Source organism: Ovis aries, chromosome 6 (genome assembly GCF_016772045.2).
Source record: "Ovis aries strain OAR_USU_Benz2616 breed Rambouillet chromosome 6, ARS-UI_Ramb_v3.0, whole genome shotgun sequence".
Lineage (NCBI taxonomy): Eukaryota > Metazoa > Chordata > Mammalia > Artiodactyla > Bovidae > Ovis > Ovis aries.
Window position 1 is genome coordinate 102,297,373 of NC_056059.1, and position 26,244 is coordinate 102,323,616.

Genomic DNA, 26,244 nt, shown 5'->3' on the forward strand with positions numbered 1-26,244 from the left:
TGATTGATACACAAAGCACAGTATATTGAATAGAATAAAATTGTGTTCTAGTCATATGGATAGAGGCTACTTTTAGTACAGATAGCTGGAACAAAAAGCAAAGTAAGTGTTTTCAATCTCATCCTCTACATTTTTGAAGATTAAAGTTTTATATATGCCCCTTGATCACTAGACCCCTGGGACATAACTGATTAAGGGGCTTTAAGGTGCTTCTAGTTCAGTGAGAGTAGTAACGTAATGAAGGGTCATATGTATTCAGTATTTTTAAAATCAATGTCCTAGTTGGATGTTTTTAATTCATAGGTTGCCCTTAAAATACTCTGCTAAAGGTTCGTTCTGTTACTTACGTTTCAAGCATAGTTCTAGAACTGAAAATACATTCCACATTGTGCTTTAATCCTCACAAATGAAACGTTGCATTTTTTTTCAACATAGGAATTTCATATTAGTGAGGAAATTAGAATTATGGAGGAAATTATTGAACATTTAATTACTACTATAGGTTTGTATATAATTGCACTTTTATAAGCATTAGCCTGCATTATGAGATAGTTGAGTATAACCTGGATCTAAAAACTTTCAAAGTCACGGACTTGCCTGGTCATCCAGTGGCTAAGACTCTTGAGACCCCAATGCAGGGGCCCAGGGTTCGATACCTGGTCAGGGAACTAGATCCTGCATGCCTCAACTACGGTGAAGTTAAATAAATATTTAAAAGCTTTCAAAGACAGAAAATGAAAAATTAGAAATTTATTTTATGCATGATTTCACTGTTTAAGTCTTAGAGTTGTGACAGCAAAAAGTAGTCACTTTGTAGCTTAAAATAAAGTCTCTCTTTTCAGAAGTTGTATTTTATGACTATTTAGTGTTACACCACAGCTAACATATGAATATAATTTAGCTTCACATTCTTATGAGCATTCCGTCATGGAGACATTTATATAAATAAATTCTGCCCATTGTTGGGGGGAGGGGGACAATCCTTCAGTGATTCAAACAGATAAGACCATGATCGTTTCAGAATATAAGGAGTGAATATACACACCAATTTAGATGGCTTTCTAAACATTTAAGAGGTTCACTGGTATCTTTTCTTAACATGTGAATATTAAAATTGTTGTTGTTATTGTTCAGTAGCTAAGTCATGTCCCATTCTTTGTGACCCCATGGACTGCAGCACACCAGGCTCCCCTGTCCTTCAGTATCTCGTGGAGTTTGCTCAGATTCATGTCCATTGAGTTGCTGATGCTAGCTAACCATTTGCTGCCCCCTTCTGCAGGTAGTAGTTTGGATATGTGAAGTCTGAGAGAAGTGTTTTTACATTTGAACCTTGGTTGAGAGTTAAATAGTAAAAACATCAAAACTTTGGTGAAAATATTTTTTAAAATTATATTACAGTAAATAGTCAGTTTAACATGTTTTCTTTGAATATATAATTTATAGGAATTTCCTATAAGCAAAACTCCATCATGGTTTGCATGTGCATGCATGTATGTGTAAGTGTAAAGAAACTCAAATAGATCAACTTGTTTTCAGATATGCATATATACATATATATCTGTAAAGATAATATGTTGAGTTGGCCATAAGGTTACAACCTAAATGAAATTTTTGGCCAACCCAGTATAATCTGTATAGACCCTTATTTGTTCAAAATACTAACTTGTTATGCCCCTCACCAAAAAAATTTCTGAATTGAAAAATTTTAGGTTTATTATAAGAGATACAAAAAAGGAAAAGATTTTCTTTTAAAAGTAAGATAAAATATGCTTTCAATTATTTGATGTGGGACAGTTTTTATCCTGAAATCTGTCTTTGGCATTAAAAGAGTTTTCAGAAGCATTTGCTCCCACAAAATATCTACCAATTTTTTCCCTAGAGTATATTTCATAACCAAATTAAAGTAAACAAAATAGAACACCGTGAAAATGTTGATTTATTATGGAAATACTTGTACCACCTTAAATAAGCTGCATTATTATGTAGTAGTAATAAATTATGTTTGTTTTTGACTAAAAGCATTGTTTGAAAGGAACATTTGAGGTTTGGAATTCAAAAGCAATATTTCTTACTAGTTATTTAGTTGAGTAACTTGCTGGTTTTATGCTATGCTGTCTTTTTGTAAAGGTAAAATAATTTATGTTGGCTGTGCAAAGTACAGATTGTTAATATGAAGAGTTTAGCTAGTATACTAAGAAGAAAAAAGAATGGAAAATAACAAACCACTTATTATTTAATTCTTATGAAAAATAGGCTTCATAGATCCCTTTCATGTGCAACAAATCAAGCAGAACAGTGGACATTATTCATGTGCCCATTTTCTTGTACACCTTTCTCTTGAAACATTCCTATTTTAAAGCATTTAAAAGTTATAATGCTCTGTACAGTTTTTGTGATCTTTACAATTGAAAGTTGTCACTGAGGATCAGTAATTTTAGAATTAGAAGAGGTTTTAGAGTGCATGTGCTTGAGCATGTGAAGATTTAATAGCATACCCAGAATCACATAACTGGTTAATGATAAAATTTCCATCATTATGGGAGATTGTAAATTTCCATCACAGATTTGGCATTCCAGTCTAAGGATTTCTCACTACATGTTACCTCCTAATTTTTAAAAGAGATGTATTACAGTGTCCAGTGGGATAATATACAACCAGAAGAAAAGAAATTGCTAAATTTCAGTTCATTCTCAGGGGCACATGAACATTCGTGAACTGATGGAAAAGACTGTTATCTCCTTCCACCTCAAATGGATAGCTGTTTCCTTTAGCCCAGGCCCCATCCTTTTGAAAGGAACCTGTACCTAAATCATTTCCACAGCATATTCTCAGCTGACAAAACCAACCAGCCAACTAGCACAAGGGAGACCAGACTTTAAAATCATGGGGTAGTGCTGGAAGGAACTTGGGTACCATTTTAAACATCTCATTTTCAGGCATCATCAGACCCCTTAGGTCTCTTCTTAATATCAATATATAATTTTTAATATAATAAAAGTATTTTATTATGAAATAAAGGCTCATTTGGGTCTCCCTTCAATAAACCATTCTGGGTGAGGGGTTGAGATGGAGCTCCATTTCACCATGTAGCAGACAGAGGGATTTTATTTTCCTTTTTGGGGTAGTGTTTTGATGGGGCTCTATTATTGCAGGATCTGTAAAATGGTTATCCAGTTCCTGATGACATAAGAGAGTAAGCTGTCAAAAAGCAATGGTTATTATTAAGTGCTCTGATTTCTTTGGGAACAAAATAAAGTTAAGAACAAGAAAGATTCCAAGGAAGAAATTGTAGTTGAAATTTAAAAATTATAAATAAAAGATTATTACTAAGATTATTAATCATTTTCTACATTCATAAAGCCTTTGCATACTGTTCATGGGGTTCTCAAGGCAAGAATATTGAAGTGTTTGCCATTCTCTTCTCCAGTGGACCATGTTTTGCCAGAACTCTCCACCATGACCCATCTGTCTTGGGTAGCCCTGCAGGAGATAGTGAAGGACAGGGAAGCCTGGCATACTGCATTACATGGGGTCTCAAAGAGTTGGACACTACTTAGCAACCGAACAACAACATTCATAAAGCAGTAGAGGAGAGGCAAGAAAGAACATAGTTTTAAAATTTGATGTCATCCCCCCCTTTTTTTGTTTTTTGCTTTATTCTTTTCATTTCACTCTTTCCACCTTAGCATAGGACTGTCCTATTCTGCTCTTTTCCTTCTTCATTTCCAGGCTTTTGTTTTCCATCTCTCTCTGCTCCATCTCAAGAGCTGAGAAATTGTCTGCTTTCTAATGAGAGTTTCTGGCCCTGTGTTGTTTGTGGGGTAATTACCACACACTCCCTGTCCATCGCTCTGTGGGTTGGCAGCACATTCCTGATTGTGAGAGACTGACTTGGAACCGGTACTGTGAGTATAGTATGAACAGCACTCCACACCCTGGGTGGGGACCGTGAATAGCATTTTGCTTACAACAGTCAAGACTCCCCTGCATTCTGTGTAATACTAGAAGGGAGAGCGTAAACAACAGATATAATTGAATTCTATGAAAGTGACTGTGGTTAAATAGGACTTATTTAAGGAGTTTAAAGTCAGCCCATTGTACGTCATGTCTAAGTTAAGTGCTGTCTCCCTTCTTTCAATGCTGTGTCTTCTGGTCTAGCCTAGTTTTGCTCTTCTGTGACTTCTCTGTGAATGCAGCTTAAACTCTCTTGTGCAACTAGAGTATGTAAACACTCAAGTATGTGAGGCTGTTCTCATTATTGCAGCATCTAATACTTCCTTTCCATTCATGTTCATTCCATTGAACTTGAAAGGGCATGTATTTTTATAGTTACATTTCAGAAAAGCAAGAGGGTGGATTCATAAATGTTACAGTTCATCATATTGGATGCTACTAGTGACACTTTATAGGCTTCCCTGGTGGCTCAGACGGTAAAGAATCCACCTGCAATGCAGGAGACCTGGGTTTGATCCCTGGCTTGGGAAGATCTCCTAGAGGAAGGCATGGCAATCCGCTCCAGTATTCTCGGCCTGGAGAATCCCCATGGACAGAAGAGCCTGGCGGGCTGTAGTCCATGGGGTCACAGAGTCAGACACAACTGAGTGACTAAGTACAGTGACATTTTATGGAGAGAGAGAAATGATTTCAATTTCAATTTAAAAAATGTTTGTCTTTCTTTTCTAAGAGCCTGAACTAGTAAAGATGAGCTACTCTGTTTTTTATTTCCTTCACTATATTTCCCTCTGGATATCACCCCTCCCCTCCAAAAAAATAAAGATTGTTATTTGGATTACTCCCCAAACTTAAATAATTTAAATAATCAGTTTCCATAGAAGTAAATATGAATAAATAGGGATTTTGTATGTTAGTCAAATATCACATGTATTTAAGTATTAATGACTGAATAATTACACTGAGATACAAATACATTTAGTATCTCTGAAGAACACACTAGTATAAATGGATTCAGCGACTTAGCTGGAAAGAATCAAGTGCCCACTGTGTTTCTACAGCTGATGAAATTTTTATTTTATTTATTTATGGCTTCACCCCACAGCATGTGGGATATTACCCAACCAAGGATCAAATTTGCCATTCCTTCATTGGAAGCACAAAGTCTTGAACCCTGGACTGCAGAGAAGTCTCGAGGTTTATATTTTAGACCAGCATTGTCCAGTAGAACTTCTTCGGTGGAGGAGAAGTACTGCATCTACAAATTCCAGCTAAGTAGACTGGACGTAAGGTTACAGGTCACAGGTGACTGTTGAGCATATGCTTTCTAGCTAATGCAACTATGAAACTGAATATTTTATTTAAATTACATAGCAACATAGGGCAGCTTCAAACCATTCTCATATAGGACTAGTCCAGTAAAAAAATACCAGTGTTCAATGGAGGAAAAATTGGCTTGAGAAGCATTTGAGAAGAGAGACAGAGTAAGTTACTCTTTAGCTCAAAAGCAACAGAGAATAGACATTTGCTTTTTTGATTTATCCAAGTGGAAGAATGAAACTGCATTTTTGAACACTAAGGAAAGTTAAAAATGAAACCAAAACAAATGTTCCAGTGTCTATATTCATAGTAATATAATACTGATTTTGGAGTCCACAGAAATCCATGGCTACTTTATCAGAAATTTAGAGACCTAGTTTAAATCTAACTCATACATAGTTAACATAGACCCAGTTTGGCTTTGATATAGAAACCTTCTGAAAAGCATGGACTAATATGTATTAAAGGAAATTTAAAATAGAGCTTACTGGTAATGAGTATCAGCACAAGTTTTAAGACCCAACAGTTTGGGGGTTTTTTTGGCCACACCATGTGTCATGCGAGGTCTTAGTTCCCCAACCAGGGATCTGTGGGCTCAGAATCTTAACCGCTGGACCACTAGGAAAGTCCCAAATTCAGGGTTTTTATTTATTTATTTTTTTCTTTGTTGTATAGCACATAGCATAGCATAGCATGTGGTCACATAGCATGTGGTAAATCTTAGTACCCTGACCAAGAGTTAAACCTGCACTCCTTGCATTGGAAGCATGGAGTCTTCACCACTGCACCACCAAGATAGTCCCCCAACAGCTATAGCCTCCAAAATATTTCTTCATTTCATCCCAGGCTCTCAGTTCCTTTTATTGTCCATGGACTGTAGAACTAGCTTTCTAAGTTGATCTCTTAGCTATAATTTGTCCTCCATTTCCCTGCCGTGCAGATTTGAATACATTTCTTCTCTGCCTGCAGTCAGTTAATAACTTTTCATCAGTTGAGCAGGATAAAATTCAAGCTCCTTAGGTTATGGCATTTAAGGCTTTCCATTATCTCCATTATCGTTTCTCTCCAGCCTTACCCTTTTGCATTTCCCATCTCACAAGTTGCTCCAGCAATATATGTGTTCTCTCTCCCTCCTTCCCCCACTTCCTCCCCTAATACGTGCCATTCTGTATTATCATGATTTTATTAATGCAGCTTTCTGCCTTTAGACTTTAAACTTTCTCTCATCTTCACACTTCAGGATGATGGCCTGTATTTTTCACTGAAATTATTTGTTTTGAGGAGCTTGTTTCTCCTCTTGTAGACACCGGAATTTTGCCCTGGTCTAATTCATGGCTATATCCTTAGTGTCCACCACTCTGCCTGACATATAATAGATACTCAATTAATCTAAGCTGAATATTGCAACATGGCTCTTACCACTAAATATTTAGTGTATTCAGTGGTGCTATTTCGGATATAGAATACAATAATATTCTCTGAATTATACTATATAGTGAGGAGAAATCTCACCTTCGTCTCCTGTTTTGTCCAGCTCTAAGAGAAAATCACATACTTGTCAGTCACAGCCTGACCAATCAACAGCAAATGCAGTCACTTTTCTTTAGAGCTCTGTACTGTCTGAAAGCTTTGGAGGGGGGCAGTTGAAGTCATGACAACAAAGGATGCTAGAGGATGCTAGAAGAGTAGTATAGCTGGCCTAGATTTGTGGCTACGATGTTATACAAAACCCTTATAGAGGAACTGCTCACTCTTGTAGTAATCCTACTCTGCACAGATGTTCCATCTATAAAGTCATTTATATTTCACAGAATATTCCTCTCTTACCTTCCTTGTTTATATATATATATATATATATTCATACTTACATGAGCTCCATTCCTCCTTGTTAAAAATTTTATTGATCATTTCTGGCTCTCAAAGAATTTTAGGATATGTTATCTTCTTGTGTCATGCAGTGTAATGTAATACAGAATACACTGGACTCTATTGATCATAAAGAAGGTACAATCTCTAATCTCCAGAAGTTAACCCTCTAAAAAAAAAGCATAGAGAAAAACACTTGGCACACGAATACACTTACACAAAAGTAAGTGTTCTTACTTTTGTTTGTCTGCTTATTTGAATACTGAAATATTTTATTTGTTAGGAACCATAGCTATAAAAATGCAGGAGTTTAATTTTCTTTTTTTCCCCCAACAAGTCTAGCGACAAAACCAGCCATCTTAGTGCATTTCTGTTTGAAACTTTTTTCTGTAATTTGGGTCATGTATTAAAGGAGATAAAGAAATGTCAGGTTAAAAGTGCTTATTTAATTCCTGATGTTGCAATTGCCCGAGTCTCAATTTCTTCATGTTGCTTGTCTGAGCTTGAATACGTGCCACTTGTAAATGGTGCTTTTCGATTACACTTTGTTCTGGCTTAGGTTCATTTTAACATGAAGATTGTAGATTCTAGTGTTTCATCTAAAACAGCTTTACGTAAGCACTGTGTATCATGCAAGTCTTCATAACTCTGTGCCACAACTTTGTATGTTTAAAGTGTTAAGTGTGTTAAGTGTTGGTGGAAATTGTGGCTCTTAATTGTCAAGGATTTATGATAGAATACTAACCTGTTGAAAAACTGCCTTTTAACGTTGCTATGTAAAAGTGGAGTCAGTGCTCTATTAGAGTTGGCGTTTAGAGAATCCAGATTAAAGGACAGTAAAATATTTGTTGGATTTTTATACATTGTCATCTGGCCTAAAGATGGTATACTCTTAATTATGGTAAATTAATACTAGAAATTAAAAGATATTGTCAGAGAATGTATGATTACAGAATCTCTATAACTAGACTTTATCCAGATTTTTTATTATTAAAATATAATTGCTTTACAATATTGAGTTAGTTTCTGCTGGACAATGAAGTAAATCAGCCATATGTATACATATGTCCCCTCCCTCTTGGATGTTCCTCCCACCTCCATCCCACCCCTCTAGGTAATCTCAGAGCACCCAATTGACCGTCCTGTGCTTTATAGCGGGCTCCCAGTAGCTATCTACTTCACACGTAGTATCGTATGTATATGTCAGTCCTAACCTCCCAATACATCCCACCCTCCCTTTCCTACCCCCACATCCACGTCTGTTCTCCTCATTAATTCTTTAAGCCATTCTTCTGCAGTCCCTATTTGTCTCATCCTCTCACTATTCAACAGATTGCTTTCAGGAGACACTGTGTTCCTCTGTCTTTATGTATCTACATTACACACACACATATACACACACACACTGAATTTGGTGCTGCTTTTTTGGTGACATGTATCCAGGCTAATTTTATTCTCCCATTTTTTTCTTTTGCACTCATTATTATTTCTACATTAAGATTCTTAATTCCAACTTCAAATTCCATGTCTAAAAACTATCCTTGTAGGAAGTCAGAGACGGAAATCATGTAGTGAAATGAGGAATAATCATAATCCTAAAGGAATTCTAGTATACGGATTTCTACAATGTAGATTTCATTTAAATATTTACTAGCTGAGAAGGTTGCAAACCAAAAATTAGATACTAAATCTAATTTTACTCTACAAGTCAAATAAATTCAGTTCTCCAGTTGTAACGGTGACAGCTTAAAATTTTGCTTACAGTTTTAGCACTGCTGTGAAAGTAACTACATGTATATTTTATAAAATGGGTATTTGAATATTCTTAACAGGTTCATTGCACATGACTTAAGAACTTTGGCATTCAGAAAACTTTGTAATGGTCTAGGTGGCTCAGAGGTTAAAGCGTCTGCCTCCAATGTGGGAGACCTGGGTTTGATCCCTGGGTCGGGAAGATCCCCTGGAGAAGGAAATGGTAACCCACTCCAGTATTCTTGCCTGGAGAATCCCATGGACAGAGAAGCCTGGTAGGCTACAGTCCACAGGGTCGCAAAGAGTCAGACACGACTGAGCAACTTCACTATTCACTCTGAATACTTAGGAGCACTTAGGAGCATCTCTTGTTTTTTGGTTTTTTTTAAAGTCTAAAACTTTCTAATTAAAATAACAGTTAATAGATTTTGTTGATGCTGGGAGATGAGTACATATGAGAACTTATTGTATACTCTTTGTCTTCATGTCTGTTAAGTTTTCATAATAAAAAGTTGTGTTTGTTTTTTTCAATCACTTGGTTAATACCACATTCCTAGGATCTGGACCAAACCTAAATGCTAATATTATACATTTAAGTGTAGACAGAAAACATCTGTGTTGTTGGGTTCCTCTGAAAAGAAGTTATTAATAATGTTAGGATCTTGTGGAAAATTAGAGATTACCCTTCTTTTGTTGACTAGATCAGAGGAATAAAGCCTGTATCTATCTAGTTGGTATCTTTTAGTGTTAGTCGCTCAGTCGTGTCCGACTCTTTGTGACCCCATCAGCTATAGCCCACCAGGTTCCTCTGTCCATAGAATTCTCCAGGGAAGATTACTGGGGCAGGTAGCTATTCCCTGCTCCAGAGGATCTTCCTGACCTGGAGCTGAAGCCACACTCTGCTGCACTGCAGGCAGAGTCTTTACCGTCTGAGCCACCAGGGAAGCCCAGAGTTAGTGTCTGCCGGGTGCCTTTTGTGTAGGTCATCAGAAAGTCAAGAAGTGTTTCTTTCCAGATGATCTGGAAAATATGCCACTCCACATGCACCAATGCAGATGATCTTGGTAAAGGAAATGTAATTTATTAATAATTCATGAAACTGTTACATTTACTATTCAGAAATGGAAAGCTTAGAAGGCTAACCTTTCTCGTAAGCACAGCTGAGTAGTAAATTTTGACTGAAAACTGAAATCTGATTAAAGCCGCCTTATAAGCATGACTGAGTAATAAATGTTACCTGGGAACTTTAATATCGTTAGATCTGCCGTGCCGTTGCATGAAAGGAACATGGCTAACAACATTTTTTTTTAAAGATACATTCCAGAATACAAGAAGCTCACAAAAGATCCCTACCACTTAATTAACATAGATACACCACTCCTGTTTTGTTTTGTTTTTTAATCTGAGTTTAATGTTTGTTTTAATTGGAGGAAATTTGCTTTACAATGTTGTTGATTTCTGCCATACAACAATGCAAATCAGTCATAATTATATATGTATGCCCTCCCCCTTGAGCCTCTTTTCCCACCATCCCACCCGTCTAGGTCATCCCATCCCTTGTGATTTAGAAGAGGGATAAAAAGGTCTTCCTACCCTCAATTGTCCTGCCACACTAGTCATCCAGTTCATGTTTCTGGGGTGCTTATGCCCAGTTACTCTGAGTGGTAAACCATTGTGAGCCAATGTCCTTCCTCCCCCCGGTGTGGTACTGAGAACATTTAAAGATAACAGTTCATCTAGGGAAGATGATTTATTGTTATATTTTTAAGAGGGTTTGTCAAAGTTACATTAATTTACCTTACAGAGGAATCCAAGGGTTGAAAAAAGTTTACTAGTGTTGTCAATAAAGGAAACAAGGAGGAAAAAGGAACCAAAATATAGGCAAGCTGAGAACAAAGAATATGGACCTGTGAAATAATGCAAGAACAATTATAAAGCACCACCAAAGAATAGAAATTGAAACTAAAATTTACTCTCGTATAGCCACTTTGCAGAAATAGTTATGAAACAGTAAATTCATGAAATTGTTGTTGCAGGGCATAGATGACTGAGGTTCTCTACTCTGTCTACTGAATAGGTTGTTGCAACTTTCAACTTTTCTTTGTGAGGTAAAACTATATTGCCTCCATCCATGTGGGTCTTCTCTTTGGCCTTGTTGGTTTTACCGTCCTATAGGTTACAATGCCAGGTTTGGCATTTGGTCAAGTTATCTTGGGAAAATCCCTCAAAACTTTTCCATGGAAGTTCTGTACAACAAAAGAAAAAGTACTTTGGCGCTCCTTGAAAATAGCATTCTTCTTACATAATCATTTAACTATGTTCATTAAATTTAAGTAGTAGTAGATAAAGCTAATATTTGATATCTTCTATAATCCTTTCAAATCATGTTCCTCTTATACCAGAGGAATTTGTTTTGTTTTGTTTTTTATTTTACCATGTCACTTCCTGTGGTAGTATGGAATCCTTTTTTTTTTTTTTTAAGTGCTGGTCAGTATTTGTATTTTCAATTCCAAAGCTCTTTTAATTATAGTTTTATTTGACACGTACATCCAGTGTATACAAAGCTGGACAAAGTAGGAGTCACATACATTATGCCTGCTTCTCCAGGTAAACATTGTTACAAGAACAATACACAATATCCTCTCCGTCAAATCCATGGCCATTTATCCTCCCACTCCTCCTGGCATGACGTCTACCCTTTGTCTCAGCATGACCTCCCATTTTTTCCAGCCATCATTTTCATCCTGATTCTACAAGCCTGGTTTCTGTGGTGCCATTTGATGATTTCATTCATTCTTCTCTTTTTTTTTTTTTTCTTTTTAATAAGCTCTCTTAAAATACCTTCTAGCACAAGGGAATAATTCATTTTGTGAAATACCTGCCCTCAAGTTTACAAACTAGTGAAAAAGAAGCCCTCACTTCTGTTGATCATCTGTTACCTTGCATCCCACACCACTCCTCAGGTATTTCCCATTTTTCTGCTTTCTCTAGTGCCTAGAAAAAGCCACACAACCATTCTGATTGGCTTCAGTAAAATTCATGCATTCTAGCCTCATCTAAACTCTCATTGCTACATAAAAGCTTTCACGTGTGTTTGCTGATTCTTATCACAGCAGAATTTCTTTAGTCTTCTAGGGAAATGGTTTACTTTCCTTGCCAGGAGTGAGGCATATTTCTAGTACAGATTTCTTAGGATTCCCTCTGTTTTTTCACTCCTTTCTTTGTTTCCTTTCTTTTGAGAAGGAAAGGTTCTTCCTCCTACATTAGCCATCTTATGTATGTTGGGTCTTTTCCCATCTCCTGTTTTTCCTTCACATTTTTCCATCTGTATTCCCCACCATCGTTTGCAATCTCCTCCAATCTACAGTCTTATTATCCACTGCTTAAAAACATTCTCAAACATTTCTCTCTGCCGAAAAGACCCTAATAACTCATTTAGTCTCATTTAGTCTCATTTAGTTTGTTTTTGTTTAAATCTTTTTCCTTTCTCAAACCTTCAAACTTCTTTAAAGAATAGTGTTACTCATTTTCTCAATTTCCTGTCTTCCAGCCTGATTTGGCCTCTCACCTGTCTGTGCAATGGAAATAGTCCTCTTTAAAGATCATCAGTGACCTTTGTATATCACTTATATTCCTCTGTTCATTCATTTATTCATATCCACTCAGAAAATATTTATTTTATGTTTGCTATGCATCAGACACTCGCTTGATAATAAAGTTACATCTGAAAAAGATACAGTCCTTTTTGCCTAAGTTTGTGATTTAGGTAGAAGAAAACAAACAGGTGGGGAAAGAACTATAAAGCAGTGAAGAGTCACAGTTACGTAAGCATAAGGCAATGTAAAAGTATCAGAAACGGTGTATGACCCAGTCTTTAGGTGGTCATGAAAGCTTTTGTGAACAGGAAAGGTTTTTTTCCCTTTAAGTCTGCTCTTAAAGGAAAAAGAAAAAGGATTCAAAAGAAAAAGAGGAGGAACAGCATTCTAGCAGGAAGAGTATCTGAAGAAGGAATTTAAAAGTTTATATGCTTTTGGTTATTTGTAAATTCAGTAGCAAGAGTGGAAAATTTGGAGAACTGGGTGGTGATGATGCCCTGAAACAAGGGTTCTGCCTAGACTGAGTTTTTCAAGTTCCCTGTGAATGTGTGTGTGCCCGTGGGTCTTAGGGCTGCGGGAGGAGAGAGGTCTATGTTTTTCACGATTCTAACAAGTCAGAAGCTATGTCTTCACAGCATGTAGAGCTACTGCTTGTAAATGAAGTCGTGGATCAACTTACGAAAGGCTTTGAATACTAAGGAGACGTTAAACCCTATCTTTAAAACTCTAGTTTGAAGGAGTTTAAGAAATACAGCAACGTGCTCAGATTTTCGTTCCTGGAAAGTTCACTCTCTGTAATGTGCGTTATAATGTGAGACAAGCAAGACTGCAGAAAGGGGAATCTAGGGCAGTTAAAAGTAGTCCAGGCATGAGACTTATCATAGAATTATCATCTATGGTAGGGATCACAGAAGTGTGAAGATGAGGGGCTGAGGCAGAAACATTCAGAAGGTAGAATTTAGATTTCAGTGGAGTTCTTCCTCCCTCATACACACTGCACAACCCTGCACAGACCCCCACCCACTCCCGGTGCTTACTTATCTCATTCTGGTGGAACTAAATGTCCCATCTTGAGTATTTTGTATTTCTACATTAAAAAAAAAACAAAACTTTTTATTGTATTGGTGTATAGCCAGTTAACAATGGTGATTAACAATGTTGTGATAGTTTCAGGTGGACAGCAAAGGGCCTCAGCCATACATTTATATGTTTCCATTCTCCCCCAGTCTCCTCCCATCCAGGCTACCACAAAGCATTGAACAGAGTTCCTTGTGCTGCACAGTACATCCTTGTTGGTTATGCATTTTAAATATAGCAGTGTTGTACTTCTGCATTTTATATTATTTGAGCCTGGGGCTGGGTCTCTGGATTTTTCTGTCCCTAATAGCACCTGAAACAGAGAATGATGTGTATATAGCATCTGCTCTGTTCTAAGAGCTTTGCATATGAGTTCAGTTAATGCTACAATAACCTTAGGAGATGCGTATTTCCCTTATACCCTCTTTTCTTTTTCTTTTTTTTTTTATATGAAACTTTTAGTATTTTATTCATTTTCATAGTTTTACAGTATTAGTAAAAAAAAATGGCCATTATAAATAAGTATAAAATGAAAATTGATGAAAAAATAACCCCAAGTCTTCCTTGACTCCCACCCTCCCACCAAAACACTAGCTAGTATATGGCAAATATCCTTTTCACACATTATCTTTAGGCATATATTCACTTTGTAGTGGTAGATGTTTTAGTTGCTAAGTTGTGTCTGACTCTTGTGACCCCACAGAGTGTAGCCTGCCAGGCTCCTCTGTACATGGTGTTTTCCAGGCAAGATTACTGGAGTGGGTTGCCATTTCCTTCTCCCCTCTTTTCAATTGAAGAAGAGTCACAGGAAAGTTAAATACCATCCCCAAATCGTGCACTTGGTGAGTAGTAGACCTGAGATTCAAACCCAGGCAATATGGCTTCAGAGTCCAGGCCCCTAACCAGGATGCCAAACCACCTCAAAATTGTCATCACATTTTTAAAGGACCATCCAGTGATTAGTAAATTTAAAGCAATAGATGTTCTGGTCTCACAAGAATAAATGTAGTGCTTTATATGATTGTGGAACAGCTAATGAGATTGCTTTCTAATGTTTTTGTTTTAATCCTTTCAGAACCAGTTCAAAGATACAAAACTTACCACAGTGATCTCTTTAGTACGTCCAGTGAAAGTCCATCTATTATTTCCTCTGAATCGGATTTCAGGCAAGGTAAGAAGCATCTGAACAAGCAAAAGATTCATAAGAACCATGATTGTGCTGTTTGATTCCACTTATACCAGATACCAATGGCACCCCACTCCAGTACTCTTGCCTGGGAAATCCCATGGACGGTGGATCCTGGTGGGCTACAGTCCATGGGGTCTCAAAGAGTCAGACGCTACTGAGTGACTTCACTTTCACTTTTCACTTTCATACACTGGAGAAGGAAATAGCAACCCACTCCAGTGTTCTTGCCTAGAGAATCCCAGGGACAGGAGCCTGGTGGGCTGCCGCCTATGGGGTCTCACACAGTCGGACATGACTGAAGCGACTTAGTAGTAGTATACCAGATACCTAGAATAGTCAAATTAATACTGTCAGAAAGTTCTTTTGTAGATGCCGGGGCGGGGAAAGGGGAGTCAGTGTTTGATGGGGACAGAGTTTCAGTTTAGGAAGGTGAAAAATTTGGGAGATGTATGATGGTGAGTCTTGCAAAACAATGTGAATGTACTTAGTGCCACTGAACTGTACAGTTAAATATGGTTAAAAATAGGACGTTTTATATTATGTGACTTTTACCACAATTAAAAAAAAACATTTAAGAAAGAAGCTATGATTTTTGTTCTCTTTCGGTAGTGTTGAGATATAAGGTGTGAAAAGAATAATTCTATATAAAAATTTTAAATTACAAAAAGCTTCCAATTACTCATTTTAACCGTTATAGGTACTTAAGGGCTTCCCTCATAGCTCAGTTAGTAAAGAACTGGCCTGCAGTGCAGGAGACCTGGATTCAATTCCTGGATCAGGAAGATACCCCGGAGAAGGAAATGGCAACCCACTCCAGTATTCTTGCCTGGAGAATCTGTTGGACAGAAGAGCCTGGCAGGCTATAGTCCATGGGGTCGCAAGAGTCGGACATGATTTAGTAACTAAAACCACCATAGGAACTTAATAGCAGTTTCATCAAACAGCAGTGTAGTCATTTTCATATGAGGACATAATTCATTGTTTTCAAAAATAAAATGACTGCCGCTAAAGAGTTTAATGACATTATATCATTGATTTGATTATATGAATATGATTTGTGAAAATTACCTTATGTGTCTTCTGAGTGCTTATGTTTTAAATAAGATTATTTCATATTTTTATGACTTGTGCTGTTCCTTTTCATTCACAATTAGTGAGAAAAAGTGAAACTTCAAAGAGATTTGAATCCAACAGTGGTCTCCCAGGCGTAGATGAAACCCCAAGTCAAGGCCAGCCACAGAGAACAAGGTATGCAATATGAAAAAATGGTAATATATTTCCAGTTGCTTGTGGTTTTTTTCTTCATTAGAATCAAGGAGAATTATTTTTTAATTATTCTCTTCCCTCTGTTTTCTCCATTTTCCTTTTCTTCCCTCCTCTTTAAGTTCTTGCAAATTCAATTATGTGAAAGATATTACAGCTGTTTGAGTTATTGGAATCTTAACAGTAAGGAAGTTCTAAAGGTATAGCAATAAACATCTATGAGAAGATATAAACTTTGATTTCTAAAAGAATAATGCTTTTTTCAAAAGATTACATGGGCTCAACAAGTAGGCTTTCAGTACTATTTGTTGAATGAATAATTACTAGATTACTACTAAGTAACCTATTATGTGAAATCTATTATATAAAAAGTTAAGTTTTCACTACTTCACTGGATTGAAAGAAGCTATCTTACACTTAAACTTTTTTTAAGCCCAGTTTGGACTGTTTAGAGTTCATTTTCATACTGAAACACTCAGCATACTTGTAAGATGGCAGTTATTCTTGTACTAGGGTTAAGATAGTGGTATTATAACTATGGGTTGATTTACTTTGTTTGAAGTGAAATGTGTCAACTCAGTACTGAATATATTAATGTGTGTCTTCCTCATGTGTGCACAGATCCCTTACAGGAACAGAAGCATGTTGTTAAAGTTAAGCATTAATTTGAAATTCATAGTGTAATACTATAGAATCAGAAGCTGCTTCAGAATTTACTACCAAACTATAGTAATACTTTTAAATTTGATACCTCAGTTCATTTGATTTAAGTACCATTATATACAAAAGGATCATTTGGAAATTAACAAAAACCTGCCCCTTAGCTGATTAATTCTGGCAGGCAAATGTTTCATACCCATAAATTATTAATAGTCCAGGTAACCCTGCCCATGTGATTAAAGCAGACAGTTTATCCAGGGTTAACACTCCAAGTAATTACATACATTGCACTAAAATTATTCTGTAATATTCCGGTTTTTATAAAATTTATGTCTTTTTCTTGTGTTCCTTTTTAAAATGTCTGTGATACTTTCTATGAGGAAAGTTCTAATCAGTATTCATTTGCCTAAAATGATATAATCTTTACATAATAGCGTTGTGTATTACTATAACTCCATTGTGTGAATAATAATTGCAATGACCCTATTTTGGTAATTTTGACCAAAGAGATTAGAGACAAAGATAGATCTATGCTTGATAGTAGATAGTTTATTAAAGAAGTAAAACTGTTTGGAGATGGCCAGCAATAACAAGCAAATGTTGAATTGCACTAAGGTCTGTGTTGAATTGAGGAAGTCACTCCTGTCCATATATGTAATTTAGAGAAAGCTTATAGTTAATATTATGCCTTTTTAGCTTAGTCAAAAGAAGGAATAGAGAGCAATGGAAGAATTGTTGGAATTATATGTTAAAATTGATTGATTTTATAGTCAGTTTGCTAGTTATTTAGAAAACATGTTCCTCCAAACAAAGTTAAATCATTTTGTGAGACTTACTTCAGTTTTCTTGATAAGGTAACTCAAAAGCATGGGGATTATAAGAGAATATTAGTTTTGACTGTTTCCAGGGTTTTTTTTTTAGGAAACAATAACATTAAAGTGTTGGCTCACCAGATCATAATTTAGTGATAAGCTGCTTTTATTTCACACTTTAAGATGGTAAAAAACACAACTTGATGTTCATAGCATCTGCATTAGATATAGGTGAAACAAAATATTTCTTTCAAGGAGAAGTTGACTGTTATTGCTGTTTAGTCCCAACTTGTGTCCAACTCTTTGAAACCCCATGGACTTATGCACACCAGGCTTCCTTGTCCTTCACTGTCTCCCAGAGTTCACTCGAACTCATGTCCATACAGTCGGTGCCATCCAGCCGTCTCATCCTCAGCTTCCCCCTTCTCCTCCTGCCCTCAGTCTTTCTCAGCATCGGGGTCTTTTCCACTGAGTTGGCTCTTGACATCAGGTGGCCAAAGTATTGGAGCATGCAGCTTCCAGTGAATATTCAGGGTTGATTTCCTTTAGGATTGAATGGTTTGATCTCCTTGAAGTCCAAGGGACTCTCAAGAATCTCCTCTAGTACCACGGTTCAAAAGCATCAATTTTTTTGGCACTCAGCCTTCTTTATGATCCAACTCTCACATGACTACTGGAAAAACCATAGCTTTGACTTTGTTGGCAAAGTGATGTCTCTGCTTTTAATACGCTGTCTAGGTTTGTCATAGCTTTTCTTCCAAGGAGCAAGTGTCTTTTAATTTCATGGCTAGAGTCACCATCCACAGTGATTTTGGAGCCCAAGAAAATAAAATCTGTCACTGTTCAACTTTTCCCCTATCTATTTGCCATGAAGTAATGGGATAGGATGCCATGATCTTAGTTTTTGAATGTTGAATTTTAAGTCAACTTTTTCACTCTCCTCTTTCACCCTCATCAAGAGGCTCTTTAGTTCCTCTTTGCTTTCTGCCATTGGAGTGATATCATCTGCACATCTGAGGTTGTTGATATTGCTCCCAACCATCTTGATTCCAGATTTGTGTATTTGTTACATTTAATGTAAGATGCTAAAGTCTACTTCTTTTAGACTACCCCATCTCTTCCTGTCCAAGGAAAAACACATTAACTGAGGTATTGTCTAAATTCCTTATTCAAGTGCAGAGTTTTCTGTATATGTACAAAGTCTGATAATATCTTTAACATGCCAGTACACAATCAGGAGGTTCTGTTTGTTCTTTAGGTCACGTATTTGTGAGATCTATAAATAGTTCTGTATTTAGATATGTTGCATGATTCTTTATAAAAATTTCCATTCCTTTATCTAGAATGAAATGGAAAAACAGATCTACACAGCACTATTGATTTGTATCATAGTGGGTGGGAGGAGATTAACAGGAAGTTATGAGTCAGATCCATCAGACTGAGTAATTTTGGATTTTGAACTATCAAAAGTGTCTTTCAGTGACCAAAAAAAGACATTCAAAGCTGTTTTCCGAAGAGCATCTCTAAATTTTTTTTCTGTGTTAACTTTTGAAGTACGGTTTTACATATTTGCCATTCCTACTGCTTCAATGCTTATCTGTTTAATGATGTAACCTTTTTTTGTCTTGAAAGAACTTGTGTATTCATTCCTAAATCATCTAGGTTTTGTGAGTTTCTTGTTTGTTTGCATGTGTTTTGTCTATATTTTGTTCATTTTCGTTTTGCTTCTCAAATGTTGCAATCAGATATTGTGATGGGACACAAAATGATGATCAGTCACTTTTGTTATCTGTTTGTTGCTCTGGTAGAAAAGAATTTGAACAAGAAGGCTAATATGTTTGATGAAAATCACAGGTGTGGTTTAAAATATATAGATTCAAAGTTTTATCATTTGCCTTGACCCCCATTAAGTGAGAGCAAGCCATAAAATTATATTCAATCATTGGCTCAATAAGTGATTTTTGAATACCTACCTTGTAGAGGGTACTTCTGTGAACGGGAAATGAGATCATGAACAAGACCAAAAACTTCCCTCCAGAGATGTTATAGGGCTGAGAGATATCTGGTAAACCGCTAAAAAGAGTTAAGTAATGCACCATCAGAATGTGATGGTATTTGGAAGAAAAATAAACCACGCTAAAGAGATAGAGACTGCAAGGATATGATGTCCAAGTTCTAGTTCACTTAGGTAGGCTGGTCAGAGGAGGCATCTCCTAAGGGTTAGGGTTAGGATTAGGATTAACTATTTTGAGTATAATGGGAGTCCATTGGATGGTTGAGACAGAGAGAACTATGATCATATTTACATTTTAATGAGATTACTCTGATCTATTCTGTGAAAAACAGATTACCAAAGTACAAGACCGGTTTGGAGGTGATTACAATGCTCCAGTTGAGATGCATACAGCACAGACTAGTTTGTTAGTAATAGAGAAGAGTTGGAAATAGATTTCTTCAAGGTTATGCCTTTAAGGATTTGCTGCTCATTCAGATGCTGGATTTGTGAGGAATCAAGAATGACTCCAGATTGTGTCCGAAGCAACCAGTGAATGATTGAGAGAGGGTTGCACGTAAGGAACAAGTATCAAGAGTTTGGTTTTAGACATCTTAGGCTAAAGATGCATGTTCACATCCAAGTAGAACACTCACCTAAGCAGGTGAGTAGAATCAGAATGCAAGGGAGAGCCTGGAATTATGGAAATATAAGGTAATTGAGGCCATGTGGCTACATGAGTTCAGGTAAGTGTGAACTGTATATGCAGACTAGAAAAATCTAGAGGTGTGAGCACTGTTGTAGTCTAACGTTGTTGTTGTTCAGTCGCTAAGTTATGTCTGATTCTTTGTGACCCCATGGACTGTAGCCCACCAGGCTTCCCTTCTTTACCATCTCCCAGAGTTTGCTCAGACTCATGTCCATGAGTCAGTGATGCCATCCAACCATCTCATCCTCTGTTGCCCCCTTCTCCTCATGCCCTCAGTCTTTCCCAGCATCAGGGTCTTTTCCAGTGAGTCAGCTGTTCAGATGAGGTGGCCAATGTTTGGAAGCTTCAGCTTCAACACCAGTCCTTCCAGTGAATATTCAGGGTTGATTTCCTTTAGGTTTGACTGGTTTGATCTCCTTGCTGTCCAAGGAACTCTAAAGAGTCTTCTCCAGCAACACAATTTGAAAGCATCAATTCTTCGGTGCTCAGTCTAACATTAAGAGATTAGAAATGAAGAAAGATCCAGAAAAAAAGAGTAAGGAGGAGCCAGTGAATATTTATTTTTGGCTGTGCTGGGTCTTCATGGCTGTGCACACTTTTCTCTAGTTGCAGCAGTGGTTGGAGGGGAGGCAGCTACTAGTTGTGGTACACAGGCTTCTCATTGCAGTGGCTTATCTTGCACAGCACAGACTCTTGGGTGCTTGGGTTTCAGTACTTGTGGCTCATGGGCTCAGTAGTTGTGGCTCACGAGATCAGGGGCCCCATAGTATGTGAGATCTTCCTGCATCAGAAATCGAACCCATGTCTCCTGCATTGCCAGGAGGATACTTAACCACTGAGCCACCAGGGAAGCCCCAGTATTCAGATGTTTAATGACTGAATAACTATGTTATATGGTGCTTGGAGGTCAAGTAAGATGCAAACTAAGAATTACCCTTTGGCTTTGATTACACTGAAGGCAGTCTTTTCTGTGACTGGTTTTGGTAAACTGGTAAGGACTCAAACTATGGGTCTGAGTCCAAGAGAAAGTGGAAGATGAAGTGGAGATAAAATTTACAAACCCACAGTTTTGAAGAAACTTACTCTAAAGGACAGCAGAAAAATGAAATAGAATCTAAAAGGGGATATGGCACCAAAGAAGAGTGTTTTTGTTCTAAGTAGAAAATAGTACAGCATGTTTGTATAACATGAATGACCTAGTGGACAAGACGGATGATGCATGTGAGAGGGCAACTGCCGGAGCGAAGCCTCTGGGTAGGGAAGAGGGTTGGAACCCCATGCACAATAGGGGTTTGAGGCCTATGTAAGTGTGCAGGAGATCTATCCATTGTAACAGAAAAGATCAGAACATAGATCTGGAAAGTCTGGTGGTAGAAGGATAAGGAAGTTGTTTCCTGTTTGCTTCTTATTTCACCAGAAATATTGAAGAGAAGTCATCAGTTGAGAGAGAATGAGGGAGGAAGTTTTGAAAGAACTTTGATAAAAAAGAAAAGGAAAAAAAATGAAATAGTTCTCTAAGAAAATGAATCATCATGAAGCACTGAGAACCTAGTGAGATCAGTTAGCATGGTTCTGCATGTTTCTTGAGAGTTCAGGTCGTATGCCAAGAAATGATTTTCATGATGGGCTGTACAACTCAAGCAATGTGAGGGTTAGAGGGGGTTAATAGAATTACTGTATAACAGGTATAGAAATGGAGAAGGCAATGGCACCCACTCCAGTACTCTTGCCTGGAAAATCCGATGGATGGAGGAGCCTGGTGGGCTGCAGTCCATGGGGTCACTGAGGGTCGGACACGACTGAGCAACTTCACTTTCACTTTTCACTTTCATACACTGGAGAAGGAAATGGCAACCCACTCCAGTGTTCTTGCCTGGAGAATCCCAGGGACAGGGGAGCCTGGTGGGCTGCCATCTATGGGGTCACATAGAGTTGGACACGACTGAAGTGACTTAGCAGTAGCAGCAGGTATAGAAAATTTAACATCTTATGGAAAAACTCAAACTAACTTTTCGGCCTACCCAATACTAACTGATTTTATGACAGAAGTGGAATGACATCTATCAGATGAATTACTGAAGACTGTGTTGTACCCTGAACCATAATACTTGTAATACCAATACATGATAAAGCAGTGTGGTCTAGAAGATAAACATTTCTAATTTCAGATCATAAACTAATCCATTAGTTAACATGACATTAAAAGTGTTTACTCTAATTCAAGATTTCTAAAGCATTAATATATCACATTTATGGGAAGTAAAAAATTTTTTAAAGTGAAAGTTTTAACATAGAGGAAGTGGTTGAGTCGGTGAGCTAAAATTCCTGATAGAGTCAATGAATGGTTTGATGGAGAGTGTTAGAAGAAGTGAGCTAGAAGAAAACAAGGAGATTAGATGGAGAGGGTTTTGGAAGGTAGAAATAGGACATTCTAGGGGCTGCACAGTTATTGTTATAGCCAACATGACTTGTCATGGGAGCAGAATTCTGGCTGAGATGGAGGAAGCCAGGGTGTTGGAAGACTCCCAAGTCTCTGTAACACCACCATGAGTGAAGACAGCAGTGGTGTTAGGGAAGACCACTGCATCAGGCACTTAAATCTATAATGCGTAAGGAAGAGTTGGCCAACAGAACCAAGTCTAGAGCAAAGCAGATCAGTGAATGGTTTGATTTCATAGCTCATATTTCAAGGAAAGGGAAGAGACCCGGGTCTGATGCCTGGGTTGGGAAGATCCACTGGAGAAGGAAATGGCAGCCCACTCCAGTACTCTTGCCTGGGAAATCCCATGGACAGAAGAGCCTGGCAGGCTACAGTCAGAGTCGGACGTGAGTGAGCAACTAACACTTCCAGTTCAAGGAAACTGGAGGCTCTTGGAGGAGGAGTCAGTAATGATCTGGAAGCTGAAATAAAAATCCAAGGAAATCTCTGTCTCATGTCCAGGCCCACTGGTGCAGGATTATGAGGATAAAACCGCCCCAATCTGAGAGAACCACAGTGGGAACAGTTTCAGATGTTGAGCTGTTCAGAGCAGAGGTAGAGGGTATAGATCTGCCCACTGAAAATGGGACACCACAGTATATTAATACATTAAAAATAGGACTGAGGAGTTACTTCAAAGGTTCTTTTGAAATGAAAAAGTAAAATTTGTCTAAATTCTTGACACCTTGCTACTTGATATTTTTTCTTGATTAGACTTAATATGTTTTTTTTTTTCAATCCACTTTTCTCTTTTCTATATGGCAGACAATATGAAACACCCCTTGAAGGCAACTTAATTAATCAAGAGGTCATGCTAAAACGGCAAGAAGAAGAAATGATGCAGCTGCAAGCCAGGATGGCCCTTAGACAGTCTCGGTTGAGCCTGTATCCAGGGGACACCATCAAAGCTTCCATGCTTGACATCACCAGGGATCCCTTAAGAGAAATAGCTCTAGAAACAGCCATGACCCAAAGAAAACTGAGGGTAAGTTGATTCTCAGGTTACTGCATCTAAACTTGGTCTCAGAGGGAAATGTTATGCAAAGTCCTTTAAAAAATTGTATAATTCTGAAATCTCATATTTAAGTTTCCATTGATGTTAAATATCTTGTTGGTTGACATTAAAATATTTAGCTCTTTTCATGGTTTCACTTTTACAATAGCATGAGATGGATTTATAATATCTCAACTGTATATTTTTAAAAGTATATTTGTGATCCTTAAGTCAACTGGCCTTATTCAGTATTGTGGTGGATTACCTTTTAATATTTATTATGCCACAAACCAAGAAGATCAGAGCTAGAGAGGTCAAGATTGGTTCAGAAGCTCAGGAATTCTATCAAGTACATTCCATCTTTCTGCTCTGCCATTCTCAGAATTTTGGCAGTAATTCTCTTTATAGTTAAAAGATGGCTACATTAGCTCCAAGTATCATATCCTTGTATTACAGTATTCAGAGGTAAGAATGAACAAATCTTGTTATCTGTGGAGGAGTTTTCTTCTGTGTGTTTAGTTGCTTTATTTTTCTTTCATCATATATCCTCTGTATTTTTAAAAACATAAGCTCAAAATGAACATAGTCTTTTCTCATATAAAATATCATGAACATTTTACAACTTTTATAGTATTATTGTTAAGGGCTGTGAGGTACTCTATTATGTGAACTTACCATGTACCATAATTTATTTAATCATTTTCCAGATATTGGACATTTAAAATCCTTCTAATTTGTAGTTACTGTGAACATCCTGATACTTAAATCTTTGCAGATAGCTTCCTCCAAGTAGAATAGCCAAGTCAAAGGCAAATACCTTTTTAGACATTTTTATACCTTGTCAAATTGCCCTTTAAAAATTTCTTCCAATTTGTTTCCTCTGATCATTCTTGTTTCACCATTTTCTTACTGACTCTCAGAGTGTCATCCTTTTTTTTATCATCACCAATTTGATAAATGAGGCAGTATCTCATTGTACTGTTGCTTTACAAATAATTCTTCAAAAGCAAAGTAAATAATAGTAAAAGTGATAAAATCTAAAGTGATTTATTTTTGTTTCTGGTCCTACGCTAAGAAAGTATATTAACCTATTCCATTTTGGGTTTTGTTGCTTATTTTAAACAATCTTCTAAAAAAGCAAATTTGTATACCCTGAAATTGACAAAATTCAAATTTTTTCTCCTAATTTTCTAAGAAGAAAAGTGTTGCATGGTGAAAATTACACTGAACTACAAATTAAGAGACTTGGATTCAATTTCTAATAATTTCATTTCTAATATGATGTCTTTATGCATATTTTTAAACCATTTTGTGTCTCACTGTGCCAATTTTTAAAATGTGGAATTAAGTTTAATGTATAAGACAGATTCCAGTTTTAAAGTTGTTAGAGTTCAATAAAATATAACTCAATTTATTTTAAGCCAAAAGGAAGAAATTCCAGAAGACTTCATCAATTTATCATTATAAATAATACATTTGTCAAAATTAAGCAGTAGTCAGGATAGCATGCATTTCCAATAATTAAAGGCACACATAAAGCAAAAGGGGCACACATATATCCATATCTTTTCCTAAATCATAGTTTCAGAGAACTAATACAGAATTTTGTTACATTAAAGAGTCATAAATTATATTCTGTACCTTTATAGTATACCACTGTTAAGTGTCATCTCACTAAAAACTTGTGTTTCCTTTTAGGCTATGCTGTCTGGCTATTTAAAAAAAAAAAATACTTTTTTCAACAGGCTACATCAGTGACTAGAGAATTTGAACTGCTGATCTTTGAAGAACCACAAAGTATTTTTTCTTTAAAAAAAAAAAAAATGAACAGGAAGGGAAAATTCCCCAGCGGTCCAGGATTGGGATTCCACACTTCAACTGCAGGGTGTGGCCAAATACATAAAGGAGGAAGGATACATTTTTGAGGCTGAATAAAGAGTTTTAGTGTTCAGAGGACCGATTTCACAGTTGAATTAATATTCTTTTCTAAAACATAACATTTTATTTTTTCTAGATTATTTTTGGTGTAGGCACATTTTAGTGTTTATACTCAGCTGCTTTAATTGATTTGTATCAGATTCTGTCTTTAACATGGCAAACCATTGTCATTTCTTCTACTCTGTTTCTGTTCCCATTTAAAATGTATCCTGCTGGTTCACTGAAAATTAACAAATGCTTAATGTTCAGCTTTTACCTAAGTGGTATGGGTCACATGTTCGACACTCCATTGATTGGATAGAATTCCCACGTCAAGTAACCAAATGAACTGTACAGAGAAGATGCAAAGAAGAAACCAACAACAATAAATCTCCATATGTTTATGGAGTGTACAAGACTGCGCACACACACAAACGCACAGAGCACCTGCCTTTGGCCTCAAGATTAGCCCTGTGCTCATTCTACTCTTTTTCCCCTTTGGATGTCCTGTTTCAGTCTATTCTGAATCCTACTCCCCCGCTGAAGTCTAACTTGTTTTAAGTTATCTTTTCAACCAGTTCTTCCTCTAGGCAGAAACCCCTGAATGTACAAGACATAAAGGGAAAGAGTAGATTGAAGAGCAGTAAATGCAGAGTGTGGACTCT

General features: G+C 37.0%; 1 protein-coding gene across 21 annotated transcripts in view; it reads left to right on the forward strand.

Annotated features, from left to right (window-relative positions):
* Positions 1–26,244, forward strand: part of PTPN13 (protein tyrosine phosphatase non-receptor type 13) — a 226,989-nt gene that overhangs the window by 108,003 nt on the left and 92,742 nt on the right. For all 21 annotated transcript variants that reach the window (XM_012180310.4, XM_012180312.4, XM_042251610.2 and 18 more), the window contains 3 exons: positions 14,639–14,734; positions 15,907–16,000; positions 23,434–23,653. In XM_012180310.4, coding sequence (XP_012035700.2) covers positions 14,639–14,734; positions 15,907–16,000; positions 23,434–23,653 — 410 coding nt within the window. The remainder of the gene's footprint in view (positions 1–14,638; positions 14,735–15,906; positions 16,001–23,433; positions 23,654–26,244) is intronic.